Source organism: Hippopotamus amphibius, chromosome 5 (assembly GCF_030028045.1).
Source record: "Hippopotamus amphibius kiboko isolate mHipAmp2 chromosome 5, mHipAmp2.hap2, whole genome shotgun sequence".
Classification (NCBI taxonomy): Eukaryota; Metazoa; Chordata; class Mammalia; order Artiodactyla; family Hippopotamidae; genus Hippopotamus; species Hippopotamus amphibius.
In genome coordinates, this window is record NC_080190.1 from 9,471,978 (window position 1) to 9,485,684 (window position 13,707).

Sequence of the window (13,707 nt, forward strand, 5' to 3'; positions counted from 1 at the left end):
ACTCTGAACTCACTCAGAGCTCAGGACCTCTTCCTTCAAGATACACAAGAGAGTGACATTTGCTGTCTCCTTCCAGGAACCGAATCGGATTTGGCCCTGAGGCTGGTGAATGGAGGGGACAGGTGTCAGGGCCGGGTGGAGGTCCTGTACCAAGGCTCCTGGGGCACCGTGTGTGATGATTACTGGGACACCACTGATGCCGACGTGGTCTGCAGGCAGCTGGGCTGTGGCTGGGCCATATCGGCCCCGCAAAATGCCTGGTTTGGCCAGGGCTCAGGGCCGATTGTCTTGGACAACGTGCGCTGCTCAGGGCAAGAGGCCTACCTGTGGAGCTGCCCCCACAATGGTTGGAACTCCCACAACTGTGCACACAGCGAGGACGCCAGTGTCATCTGCTCAGGTTGGCCTCAAAGATCCAGGGCAAGCATTTAGGATGAGGTTCATTGGGGTCAACACACTTCCCACTGCAGGGGCCCCACTCCAGCCCCTGTCAAGTACCCATGCCTCGCAGAGTCCTGCGGGGCAGCTGGGCCCCCTCCCTTTTGGTCACGTGTGAGGGCAAGTGCCTTGCAGCAGCAATGGTGGGGAGAGTGAAACAGAACCTCCACCCCCCTGGGGGCAGAGGCCGTGAGCCTTCCTCCCAGCAGGATGGCCGCTCAGTTCACACCTGGTTTTCCCGGGGGCTGCCTTCTCAAAGCCATCTTTGGGGATGTGGTTGGAAAGGTGCCTTTGATGGCTGAGAAATTTGGGCCAACTCACAGCCGACTCGGACATCAGAGGTCCAGTGTAAACAGTGCACGTGTGAGTGTGGTGAACACTGTGGAGGAGGGGGATGGGGTGGGGCAGGGGTGGCTGAGTAGAGAGGTAACGTGCCTGCTAGCACATTGGTGCAGGAGGTGGAGCACAGGCAGAATCTCTGGGGCACCCCAATGAGCCTCACCGTCACTGCAGATGGGCTGGTGCACTTGGGGTCCTACCCTGCTTGCTGGAGCTCTTCCTGTTCTTCCGCGGGGAGCTAAGGCAGTAGTGTGGTGGCCCCTCACAGACATGGCAGGGACCATCACATACAAGAAAGTCAGCCCTGAGGTCCAGGCCGGCAGGCGGAAGACGTGATACACAACGAGGAGCCCCCTGTGGACTGAGACGTCCGTGGTGGGCCCACAGTGTGCTCGCTGAGGCCCTTAGAAGAGCAGCAGCAACGTGTGCCTGCTGAGCTTCCTCCCCCTGGGATCCCAGCGGGGCCCCGTGGGCTTGGTGTCTGATGTTCCTTCTCTTTCCACAGATGCTCGGACCCAGTCCACTGCCTGGCCCGGTGAGTCTCAGACCATCTTCCTCGGGATGGCCCTCACTCCCTGCCCAGCCATCCCTATTCTCTCCCGTTGCTGGGCATCACTGCACTTGGCAGGACCTGGGGGGACGCATCATTGTCCCCTCTGTCACTGAGTCTCCAAGCTGGCTCTCCTTAGCTAGCCTTGGGGTTTCCAACACTCCCGCCTTCCCGTTGACCCACCTGAGTTGTCCCATCCTACACTTGATGGTGTCCACAGGTGGTCCGCTGCCGCTGCAGAGAACCAGGGCTGTGTTGCACCACCCTAGGCCCTGGTCCAATCCTGAGTGAGGAGAGTTATGGGGGAGAAGGGAGGTGGACCACCACTGACCTTCTGTCGATGCGGCACGAGAACCGAGAGGAGACCCTGTATCCCTCACTCCGGACCACCCCTGAGATCCATTCGGGCCCATCTGCATGCGGAAGTGGCAGGGACAGTGCCCAGGGCATGCTGGGTCCTAGGGACGGCAGTGCTCCGGGTTTCAGGAACCCTCCTTGGCTGCAGGTTCACGCTCCACCCCCCCGCCTTACTTTTCTGTGCACTTCTGCTTCGGGACAACCCCTCAGATGTGCCCGTGTGGGCATGGCTCATGGAAGGCAGGTGGCAAAGGAGTTCTGCCGGGAAGGAGACCCTGCCAGGCTAAGAGAGGTGGAGGGAGTCGGCCGCCCTCAGGCAGGGCCATTGTCCCAGAGCCGCGAGCTGAGCCGGAGGCTTGCTCAGCACACACAGGCAGCAAGGGGCAGGATCCAGCTGTGGGACGGGTGTCATCAGGCAGCTGCGAGGCTTGTCAAGCCTTCCTTGCTGTGCTGGCTGACTCTCAGCTTTCCCTTTGTTGCAACTTCCAGCCTCCAGCCAGTCCGAATACTCGCCTGCTCTGATATCACCAGGTAAGTGTTCCTGCCCACCTCCCTGGGGCTTGCTCTCTGGTTGTAGAGAGCCTGGAGGTTTGGATGGGACAGGAGGAGGCTGGGGGTGTGGCCATTCTCGTCCTTGTCCCTGAGAGGGAGGCAAGAGGCTCTGAAGGCCAGGTGCGAGGTTCGATCTTCGTGGGCTGGTGAGCTGTGTCCGGTCGGCTGTGGTCCAGATGCTTCGGAAAGAGTCTCCTGCAGGCGCTCCGTGTAGGCCTTGGATGCCTCTAAATTCTGCTGGGGCCTCTCCGGGTCTCTCAGGCCATGGTCATCTGTCCCAGCACGGGGCTGGGATGTAAACGTGCCTGCTGTGCTTCAGTCTGACCCTGTCCTTCTGTGTGGATCTATCCCATGCACCTCCGGTGGCGGGGCCAGAAGCCAGGCAGAACCACCCAGGAGCCCACAAGCGACCAGCAGGGGATGGTCTGGGCCTTCGTCCTGCAGCTGTGGCGCTGGAGCCTGGGTGTGAGCTGGGTGGGTCGGGGTGACCTCGCTGCTCGCCTCCTCTTGGAGTGATGGGCTGCATCTCTACCTGTGAGCATTCTGAGACTTGGGCTGCAAAGGGATGTCTGCTCCTTTCCCTGGGATGGAGATGAACTCCTGGGCATGTATAACTGTGACTGCCTGCCCAGGGGAACGTCCGCATCAGGAAGTCCCCTGAGTGTGGCAGCTGCCTTGGGCCTGTGACCTCAAGAGAGACAGGAGGTGGTGTCCTGGTGCTGCCCTCTAGGGACCGAATCGGGTTTGGCCCTGAGGCTGGGTGAATGGAGGTGCCAGGTGTCAGGGCCGGGTGGAGGTCCTGTACCCAGGCTCGTGGGGCACCGTGTGTGACGACAGCTGGGACACCAGCGATGCCGACGTGGTGTGCAGGCAGCTGGGCTGTGGCTGGGCCACATCGGCCCTAGGAGGGGTCCAGTTGAGTCAGAGGTCTGGGCTGTTTGTCCTGGACGATGTGGGCTGCTCAGGGCACGAGACCTCCATGTGGAGCTGCCCCCAAGGTGTCTGGAACTCCCACAGCTGTGGCCACAGTGAGGACGCCAGTGTCATGTGCTCAGTTGGGTCTCCCATAAGCAGGGTTGTGTCTCTGGGGTGTGGCTTCCTTCTTCCCTGCTGATCCCCGTCAACGCATTTCCTACATTTCTCACATCGTTCCATCCCCTTATCTCTTTGGTAGCAATTAGTAGAAGCTTTTGAGGCAGCTGCCAGGTGTGGAGATGGTGCATGAGAACAAAGAACCAAAGTGAAAGTACCATGAAGCCATGTTTTCCATGCCACAGGGCAGCCCAGAGCCCAAAGAAGACAGTTCTTTAGGGAAGAGGCTGACGGGAGGTCATGGGCTAGGACTGCAGGTGGCCCAGGTTTGGTTTCTGAGTGCTAGACTGTAGCCCCTCTGGGGAGCTGGGATGCACTGTCTGGGCAGCAGGTGTGCTGTGAGCAGAACCGGGGCCAAGTGTGTCGTAGCAGGTGCAGCCTTGTTTCCAGCTGCGGTCGGGCCTGTCAGATGACACGTAGGATTTGGACCTGGAGCTGGACCCCTCGGACTTGCTGCCTCTGTGGACCCAAAGAAGCTGGGAGGCGACAGTTCTTTTGGGTCTGCTCGGTCCTCTAGGCACACAGCTAATCCCCTTGACCATGGCAGTATGGGATGCTGGCCTGCCTGGCACGGCAGGGACAGTCAGATTTAGGAAAGTCAGCCCTGAGGCCCAGGCCGGCAGGCACAAGACGTGAGACAGAACGAGGAGCCCCCTGTGGACTGAGACGTCCGTGGTGGGCCCACAGTGTGCACGCTGAGGCCCTTAGAAGAGCAGCAGCAACGTGTGCCTGCTGAGCTTCCTCCCGCTGGGATCCCAGCGGGGTCCCGTGGGCTTGGTGTCTGATGTTCCTTCTCTTTCCACAGATGCTGGGACCCAGTCCACTGCCTGGTCCGGTGAGTCTCAGGAGATCTTCCGCGGGATGGCCCTTTACTCCCTGCCCAGCCCTCCCTGTTCTCTCCCGTTGTGGGGCATCACTGCACTTTGCAGGACCTGGGGGGACGCATCATTGTCCCCTCTGTCACTGAGTCTCCAAGCTGGCTCTCCTTAGCTAGCCTTGGGGTTTCCAACACTCCCGCCTTCTCGATGACCCACCTGAGTTGTCCCATCCTACACTTGATGGTGTCCACAGGTGGTCCCCTGCCGCTGCAGAGAACCAGGGCTGTGTTGCACCACCCTAGGCCCTGGTCCAATCCTGAGTGAAGAGAGTTATGGGGGAGAAGGGAGGTGGACCACCACTGACCTTCTGTCAATGGGGCACGAGAACCGAGAGGAGACCCTGTATCCCTCACTCCGGACCACCCCTGAGATCCATTCGGGCCCATCTGCACACGGGAGTGGCAGGGACAGTGCCCAGGGCATGCTGGGTCCTAGGGACGGCAGTGCTCCGGGTTTCAGGAACCCTCCTTGGCTCCAGGTTCACTCTCCACCCCTCGCCTTACTTTCCTGTGCGCTTCTGCCTCGGGACAACCCCTCAGATGTGCTCGTGTGGGCATGGCTCATGGAAGGCAGGTGGCAAAGGAGTTCTCCCGGGAAGGAGACCATGCCAGGCTAAGAGAGGTGGAGGGAGTCGGCCAAGAGCAGCGAGCTGAGCCGGAGGCTTGCTCAGCACACACAGGCAGCAAGGGGCAGGATCCAGCTGTGGGATGGGTTTCGTCAGGCAGCTGCGAGGCTTGTCAAGCCTTCCTTGCTGTGCTGGCTGACTCTGAGCTTTCCCTTGGTTGCCACTTCCAGCCTCCAGTCAGTCCGGATCCTCGCCTGCTCTGACATCAACAGGTAAATGTTCCTGCCCACCTCCCTGGGGCTTGCTCTCTGGTTGTAGAGAGCTTGGAGGTTTGTATGGGACAGGAGGAGGCTGGGGGTGTGGCCGTTCTCATCCTTGTCCCTGAGAGGGAGGCAGGAGGCTCTGAAGGCCAGGTGCGAGGGTCGATCTTCGTGGGCGCTTGAGCTGAGTCCCATGGAATGTGGTCCAGATGCTTAGGAAAGATTCACCTGCAGGCGGGCAGTGTAGGCCTTGGATGCCTGAATTCTGCTGGGACCTCTCTGGGTCTCTCAGGCCATGGTTGGTTGTCCCAGCACGGGGCTGGCATGTAAACGTGCCTGCTGTGCTTCAGTCTGGCCCTGTCCTTCTGTGTGGCTCTGTCCCCCGCACCTCTGATGGCAGGGCCAGAACCCAGGCACAACCACCCAGGAGCCCACAAGCAACCAGCAGGGGATGTTCTGAGCCTTCGTCCTGCAGCTGTGGCGCTGGAGCCTGGGTGTGAGCTGGGTGGGTCGGGGTGACCTCGCTGCTCGCCTCCTCTTGGAGTGATGGGCTGCATCTCTACCTGTGAGCATTCTGAGACTTGGGCTGCAAAGGGATGTCTGCTCCTTTCCCTGGGATGGAGATGAACTCCTGGGCATGTGTAACTGTGACTGCCTGCCCAAGGGAACGTCCGCATCAGGAAGTCCCCTGAGTGTGGCAGCTGCCTTGGGCCTGTGACCTCAAGAGAGACAGGAGGTGGTGTCCTGGTGCTGCCCTCTAGGGACCAATTTGGGTTTGACCCTGAGGCTGGGTGAATGGAGGTGCCAGGTGTCAGGGCCCGGTGGAAGTCCTGTACCCAGGCTGGTGGGGCACCGTGTGTGACGACAGCTGGGACAGCATCGATGCCGACGTGGTCTGCAGGCAGCTGGGCTGTGGCTGGGCCACATCTGCCCCAGGAGGGGCCCAGTTGGGTCAGGGCTCAGGGCCGTTTGTCCTGGACGATGTGGGCTGCTCAGGGCACGAGACCTCCGTGTGGAGCTGCCCCCAAGGTGTCTGGAACTCCCACAACTGTGGCCACAGCGAGGACGCCAGTGTCATGTGCTCAGTTGGGTCTCCCATAAGCAGGGTTGTGTCTCTGGGGTGTGGTTTCCTTCTTCCATTCTCATCCCTTCTCAAAGCATTTACTACACTTCTCCCATCCTTACATCCCCTTATCTCTCTGCTCGGAATTAGTATGAGCTTTTGACGAGCAGCCAGGCATGGAGAATGTGGATTAGACCAAAGAACCAAGCTGAAAGTGCCATGAAGCCTTTATCTCCATGCCACCGCACAGGAGAGTTCTGTACGGAATATGCTGAAGGGAGGTCATGGGCTAGGACTGCAGGTGCCCAGGTTTTGGTTTCTGAGTCCTAGATTGTAGCCCCTCCAGGCACCTGGGCTGCACTGTCTGGGTAGCAGGTGTGTTGTGAGCAGAACAGGGGCTAAGTGTGTCTTGCCAGGTAGAATGTTGTTTTAACCTGGGGTCGGGCCTGACAGATCACACGTGGGATTTGGCCCTCGAGCTGGACCCCTTGGACTTGATGCCTCAGTGGACCTAGCAAAGCTGGGAGGCTACCATTGGTTTGGGTCCACTCAGTCCTCCAGGCACCCAGCTCATTCGCTTGAGATTGACAATAAGGGATGCTGGTCTGCCTGGTGCTCTCAGGAGGAGCATCCTCGGAGGACTAAGGATGGACGAGGTCCCCCTCCGAGGCAGGGCACATGCATGGACTGAGCGTCTTACCTGCTCAGCGTCGTCCGTCCTCTTTTGCCCCTGTGGTGTCCCTTCTGTGCCATGTGTCTGACCTGCCTTCTTTCTCTCCCAGCTGCCCAGCCCCAGTCCACGCTCACTCCAGGTGAGTCCTGCTGCCTCTTGACTCCACGTGTCCCTCCCTCCCCTCTCAGCTCCACAGATGGTAACCGACAACTCCAGGAGAAGGACTTGGACCTTTTCCACGCCTCAGTACCTGCCCTGGTCACTCTCGAGCAAGCAGATGTTTCCAGACGAGCCATTACTCATGGAGCCTCTGGGCGGCCTCAGCCATTTAAGGACACTGTGGCTGCGCTCTGTTCCCCCAGTACATCTGGGGTGAGGGGAGGTCTGTCCTGGGGTAATTTTGCTTGAAAGCATTGTCACATGTAAACGAGTTACATGTGGGGGCAAGGAGAGAGCTGTTTGCTGTCCTGCACCGCAGGAGGAGTCTAGGGGATGCTGTGACCTAGGAGCACTCTGTCAGGAGGGCGTGGTTACTGCTCCTGCTGCTCGTGCCCCCTCATGGCCATGTTGTGGACATTGGAGGGCATGGTTTGGCTCAGGCCAAGCTCTCCGCAAAGGCCTCTTTCTCCCCCAGGCAGAGGAGCTTCTTGAACCCCACTCTCCCTGATCCTGGTTTCAGGGCACTAGACCAACCTTGATTCCATCCACCTTCTTTCTAACCTGGCTGTGTTTCCCCTTCAGATTGGTGGTTTACGACAGCTGCTTACGGTGAGCGTCGCGGGGATCCTGCCAGCGAGTCAGTGGTCCACAGTGCAGTCAGTGGGCCCGCGTGCCGTGTCTAAACCCTGGGTGGAGCCTCCGTGGTCCCACCTCTACTTCCCAGAACTGTGGAGAACCTTCCCCTGCCAGTTAGAGAATGTACTAGTCAGGATGGGCTTGTTTGCAAGTGGTAGGATCCCAAGGGATGCTCTCTTAAGCGAGAAGCAGACCCAATACCGTACGTGTCTAAGACATTTAGTGGTAGTCCTGTCTTCAGGTACAGCTGCACCCAGAGGTTGTAAGATTATCTGTCTCCTGGCAGTTTTCGTACCTCTCCCATGTTATGTGTCTGGGCTTCACTCTCAATTTCATTCCGGTCCTGGGGACAAGGGCCCAGCCTCAAGTCTACATCCCAACAGGATAAAGAGTCTATGGTTTATTTCAGAACCAGGCGAAGAGCTCAGTGGAAAGTGAGCCTTCAGAACAAGCTCAGGTCTGATGAGCTGGGGTCCCGAGTAGGGGTGAGCAGCCAAAAGTGGCTCCTTGGTGCGGCCTGGGAAGCTGTCTCTGGGGGTTCCCTGATGCGGGGGCCCCCAGCCCATCCCAGTGGCCACTGCCGATGCAGGCTGTGGGCTTCCCTTCTCCCCGCTGCTGCCCAAGCCTGGCTTCAGCGACTGACCTGCTGGTGTTGTGGGCATCCGTCAGTGAACGTGCCTGGCTCAGCGCCCAGCCAAGGGTTCTGGAACACAGCCAGAGGCGGGGAAATGATGCCCAGACTTCTGTCAATCCTCTTGACAGAAAGCATTACTTAGAACTCAGAGGTGTATCCCTGGGAGAACTCTGAACTCACTCAGACCCTAGGACGTCTTCTTTTAAGAGACGCAAGCGAGTGACATTTGCTGTCTCCTTCCAGGAACCGACTCGGGTTTGGCCCTGAGGCTGGTGAATGGAGGGGACAGGTGTCAGGGCCGGGTGGAGGTCCTGTACCGAGGCTCCTGGGGCACTGTGTGTGACGACAGCTGGGACACCTCGGACGCCAACGTGGTCTGCAGGCAGCTGGGCTGTGGCTGGGCCATATCAGCCCCGCAAAATGCCCGGTTCGGCCAAGGCTCAGGGCCGATTGTCTTGGACGACGTGCGCTGCTCAGGGCACGAGACCTACCTGTGGAGCTGCCCCCACAATGGCTGGAACTCCCACAACTGTGGACACAACGAGGACGCCAGTGTCATCTGCTCAGGTTGGCCTCACAGATCCCCGGGCAAGCATTTAGGATGGGGTTCATTGGGGTCAACGCACTTCCCACTGCAGGGGCCCCACTCCAGCCCCTGTCAAGTACCCATGCCTCCCAGAGTCCTGCGGGGCAGCTGGGCCCCCTCCCTTTTGGTCACGTGTGAGGGCAAGGGCCTTGCAGCAGCAATGGTGGGGAGAGTGAAACAGAACCTCCACCACCCTGGGGGCAGAAGCCGTGAGCCTTCCTCCCAGCAGGATGGCCGCTCAGTTCACACCTGGTTTTCCCGGGGGCTGCCTTCTCAAAGCCACCTTTGGGAATGTGGTTGGAAAGGTGCCTTTGATGGCTGAGAAATTTGGGCCAACTCACAGCCGACTCGGACATCAGAGGTCCAGTGTAAACAGTGCACGTGTGAGTGTGGTGAACACTGTGGAGGAGGGGGATGGGGTGGGGCAGGGGTGGCTGAGTGGAGAGGTAACGTGCCTGCTAGCACATTGGTGCAGGAGGTGGAGCACAGGCAGAATCTCTGGGGCGCCCAATGAGCCTCACCGTCACTGCAGATGGGCTGGTGCACTTGGGGTCCTACCCTGCTTGCTGGAGCTCTTCCTTGTTCTTCCGCGGGGAGCTAAGGCAGTAGTGTGGTGGCCCATCACAGACATGGCAGGGACCATCACATACAGGAAAATCAGCCCTGAGGTCCAGGCCGGCAGGCGGAAGACGTGATACACAACGAGGAGCCCCCTGTGGACTGAGACGTCCGTGGTGGGCCCACAGTGTGCACGCTGAGGCCCTTAGAAGAGCAGCAGCAACGTGTGCCTGCTGAGCTTCCTCCTGCTGGGAACCCAGCGGGGTCCCGTGAGCTTGGTGTCTGATGTTCCTTCTCTTTCCACAGATGCTGGGACCCAGTCCACTGCCTGGCCCGGTGAGTCTCAGGAGATCTTCCTCGGGATGGCCCTTTACTCCCTGCCCAGCTCTCCCTGTTCTCTCCCATTGTGGGGCATCACTGCACTTTGCAGGACCTGGGGGGACACATCATTGTCCCCTCTGTCACTGAGTCTCCCAGCTGGCTCTCCTTAGCTAGCCTTGGTGTTTCCCACACTCCCGTCTTCCCGTTGACCCACCTGAGTTGTCCCATCCTACACTTGATGGTGTCCACAGGTGGTCCCCTGCCGCTGCAGAGAACCAGGGCTGTGTTGTACCACCCTAGGCCCTGGTCCAATCCTGAGTGAGGAGAGTTATGGGGGAGAAGGGAGGTGGACCACCACTGACCTTCTGTCAATGGGGCACGAGAACCGAGAGGAGACCCTGTATCCCTCACTCCGGACCACCCCTGAGATCCATTCGGGCCCATCTGCATGCGGAAGTGGCAGGGACAGTGCCCAGGGCATGCTGGGACCTAGGGACCACAGTGCTCCGGGTTTCAGGAACCCTCCTTGGCTGCAGGTTCACTCTCCACCCCACCGCCTTACTTTCCTGTGCGCTTCTGCCTCGCGAGAATCCCTCAGATGTGCCCGTGTGGGCATGGCTCATGGAAGGGAGGTGGCAAAGGAGTTCTCCCGGGAAGGAGACCATGCCAGGCTAAGAGAGGTGGAGGGCGTCGGCCAAGAGCAGCGAGCTGAGCCGGAGGCTTGCTCAGCACACACAGGCAGCAAGGGGCAGGATCCAGCTGTGGGATGGGTGTCGTCAGGCAGCTGCGAGCCTTGTCCAGCCTTCCTTGCTGTGCTGGCTGACTCTGAGCTTTCCCTTGGTTGCCACTTCCAGCCTCCAGTCAGTCCGGATCCTCGCCTGCTCTGCTATCAACAGGTAAATGTTCCTGCCCACCTCCCTGGGGCTTGCTCTCTGGTTGCAGAGAGCTTGGAGGTTTGGATGGGACAGGAGGAGGCTGGGGGTGTGGCCGTTCTCATCCTTGTCCCTGAGAGGGAGGCAAGAGGCTCTGAAGGCCAGGTGCGAGGTTCGATCTTCGTGGGCTGGTGACCTGTGTCCCGTGGAATGTGGTCCAGATGCTTAGGGAAGATTCACCTGCAGGCGGGCAATGTAGGCCCTGGATACCTGAATTCTGCTGGGGCCTCTCCGGGTCTCTCAGGCCATGGTCGGCTGTCCCAGCACGGGGCTGGCATGTAAACGTGCCTGCTGTGCTTCAGTCTGGCCCTGTCCTTCTGTGTGGCTCTGTCCCCCGCACCTCTGATGGCGGGGCCAGTACCCAGGCAGAACCACCCAGGAGCCAACAAGTCACCAGCAGGAGGTGATTTGGGCCTTCGTCCTGCAGCTGTGGCGCTGGAGCCTGGGTGTGAGCTGGGTGGGTCGGGGTGACCTCGCTGCTCGCCTCCTCTTGGAGTGATGGGCTGCATCTCTACCTGTGAGCATTCTGAGACTAAGGGAGAATAGGAATGTCTGCTCCTTTCCCTGGGATGGAGATGAACTCCTGGGCATGTATAACTGTGACTGCCTGCCCAGGGGAACGTCTGCAACAGGAAGTCCCCTGAGTGTGGCAGCTGCCTTGGGCCTGTGACCTCAAGAGAGACAGGAGGTGGTGTCCTGGTGCTGTGCTCTAGGGACCGAATCGGGTTTGGCCCTGTGGCTGGGTGAATGGAGGTGCCAGGTGTCAGGGCCGGGTGGAGGTCCTGTACCCAGGCTCGTGGGGCACCGTGTGTGACGACAGCTGGGACACCAGCGATGCCGACGTGGTGTGCAGGCAGCTGGGCTGTGGCTGGGCCACATCGGCCCTAGGAGGGGTCCAGTTGAGTCAGAGGTCTGGGCTGTTTGTCCTGGACGATGTGGGCTGCTCAGGGCACGAGACCTCCATGTGGAGCTGCCCCCAAGGTGTCTGGAACTCCCACAGCTGTGGCCACAGTGAGGACGCCAGTGTCATGTGCTCAGTTGGGTCTCCCATAAGCAGGGTTGTGTCTCTGGGGTGTGGCTTCCTTCTTCCCTGCTGATCCCCGTCAACGCATTTCCTACATTTCTCACATCGTTCCATCCCCTTATCTCTCTGGTAGCAATTAGTAGAAGCTTTTGAGGCAGCTGCCAGGCGTGGAGATGGTGCATGAGAACAAAGAACCAAAGTGAAAGTACCATGAAGCCATGTTTTCCATGCCACAGGGCAGCCCAGAGCCCAAAGAAGACAGTTCTTTAGGGAAGAGGCTGACGGGAGGTCATGGGCTAGGACTGCAGGTGGCCCAGGTTTGGTTTCTGAGTGCTAGACTGTAGCCCCTCTGGGGAGCTGGGATGCACTGTCTGGGCAGCAGGTGTGCTGTGAGCAGAACCGGGGCCAAGTGTGTCGTAGCAGGTGCAGCCTTGTTTCCAGCTGCGGTCGGGCCTGTCAGATGACACGTAGGATTTGGACCTGGAGCTGGACCCCTCGGACTTGCTGCCTCTGTGGACCCAGAGAAGCTGGAAGGCGACGGTTCTTTTGGGTCTGCTCGGTCCTCTAGGCACACAGCTAATCCCCTTGACCATGGCAGTATGGGATGCTGGCCTGCCTGGCACGGCAGGGACGGTCAGATTTAGGAAAGTCAGCCCTGAGGCCCAGGCCGGCAGGCACAAGACGTGAGACAGAACGAGGAGCCCCCTGTGGACTGAGACGTCCGTGGTGGGCCCACAGTGTGCACGCTGAGGCCCTTAGAAGAGCAGCAGCAACGTGTGCCTGCTGAGCTTCCTCCCCCTGGGATCCCAGCGGGGTCCCGTGGGCTTGGTGTCTGGCATTCCTTCTCTTTCCACAGTTGCTCCGTTCCAGTCCACTGCCTGGCCCGGTGAGTCTCAGGCGATCTTCCTCGGGATGGCCCTTTACTCCCTGCCCAACTCTCCCTGTTCTCTACCATTGTGGGGCATCACTGCACTTTGCAGGACGTGGGGGGACACATCATTGTCCGCTCTGTCACTCATTCTCCCAGCTGGCTCTCCTTAGCTAGCCTTGGGGTTTCCAACACTCCCGCCTTCCCGATGACACACCTGAGTTGTCCCATCCTACACTTGATGGTGTCCACAGGTGGTCCGCTGCCGCTGCAGAGAACCAGGGCTGTGTTGCACCACCCTAGGCCCTGGTGCAATCCTGAGTGAGGAGAGTTATGGGGGAGAAGGGAGGTGGACCACCACTGACCTTCTGTCAATGGGGCACGAAAACTGAGAGGAGACCCTGTATCCCTCACTCCGGGCCACCCCTGAGATCCATTCGGGCCCATCTGCATGCAGAAGTGGCAGGGACAGTGCCCAGGGGATGCTGGGTCCTAGGGACGGCAGTGCTCCGGGTTTCAGGAACCCTCCTTGGCTCCAGGTTCACTTTCCACCCCCCCGCCTTACTTTCCTGTGCGCTTCTGCCTCGGGACAACCCCTCAGATACGCCCGTGTGGGCATGGCTCATGGAAGGCAGGTGGCAAAGGAGTCTCCCGGGAAGGAGACCATGCCAGGCTAAGAGAGGTGGAGGGCGTCGGCCAAGAGCAGCGAGCTGAGCCGGAGGCTTGCTCAGCCCACACAGGCAGCAAGGGGCAGGATCCAGCTGTGGGATGGGTGTCGTCAGGCAGCTGCGAGCCTTGTCAAGCCTTCCTTGCTGTGCTGGCTGACTCTGAGCTTTCCCTTGGTTGCCACTTCCAGCCTCCAGTCAGTCCGGATCCTCGCCTGCTCTGACATCAACAGGTAAATGTTCCTGCCCACCTCCCTGGGGCTTGCTCTCTGGTTGCAGAGAGCTTGGAGGTTTGGATGGGACAGGAGGAGGCTGGGGGTGTGGCCGTTCTCATCCTTGTCCCTGAGAGGGAGGCAGGAGGCTCTGAAGGCCAGGTGCGAGGGTCGATCTTCTTGGGCTCTTGAGCTGAGTCCCATGGAATGTGGTCCAGATGCTTAGGAAAGATTCACCTGCAGGCGGGCAGTGTAGGCCTTGGATGCCTGAATTCTGCTGGGACCTCTCCGGGTCTCTCAGGCCATGGTCGGCTGTCCCAGCATGGGGCTGGGATGTAAACGTGC

The 13,707-nt window shown here is 59.7% G+C and overlaps 1 protein-coding gene across 1 annotated transcript in view; it reads left to right on the forward strand.

Annotated features, from left to right (window-relative positions):
• LOC130854167 (deleted in malignant brain tumors 1 protein-like) overlaps positions 1-13,707 on the forward strand; it is an 83,620-nt gene that overhangs the window by 64,180 nt on the left and 5,733 nt on the right. Inside the window, 11 exon segments of the mRNA XM_057736930.1 lie at positions 77-420; positions 1,186-1,312; positions 2,174-2,215; positions 2,967-2,996; positions 5,818-6,116; positions 6,877-6,906; positions 7,509-7,563; positions 8,440-8,763; positions 9,647-9,666; positions 11,279-11,335; positions 11,337-11,654. Coding sequence (XP_057592913.1) covers positions 77-420; positions 1,186-1,312; positions 2,174-2,215; positions 2,967-2,996; positions 5,818-6,116; positions 6,877-6,906; positions 7,509-7,563; positions 8,440-8,763; positions 9,647-9,666; positions 11,279-11,335; positions 11,337-11,654 — 1,646 coding nt within the window.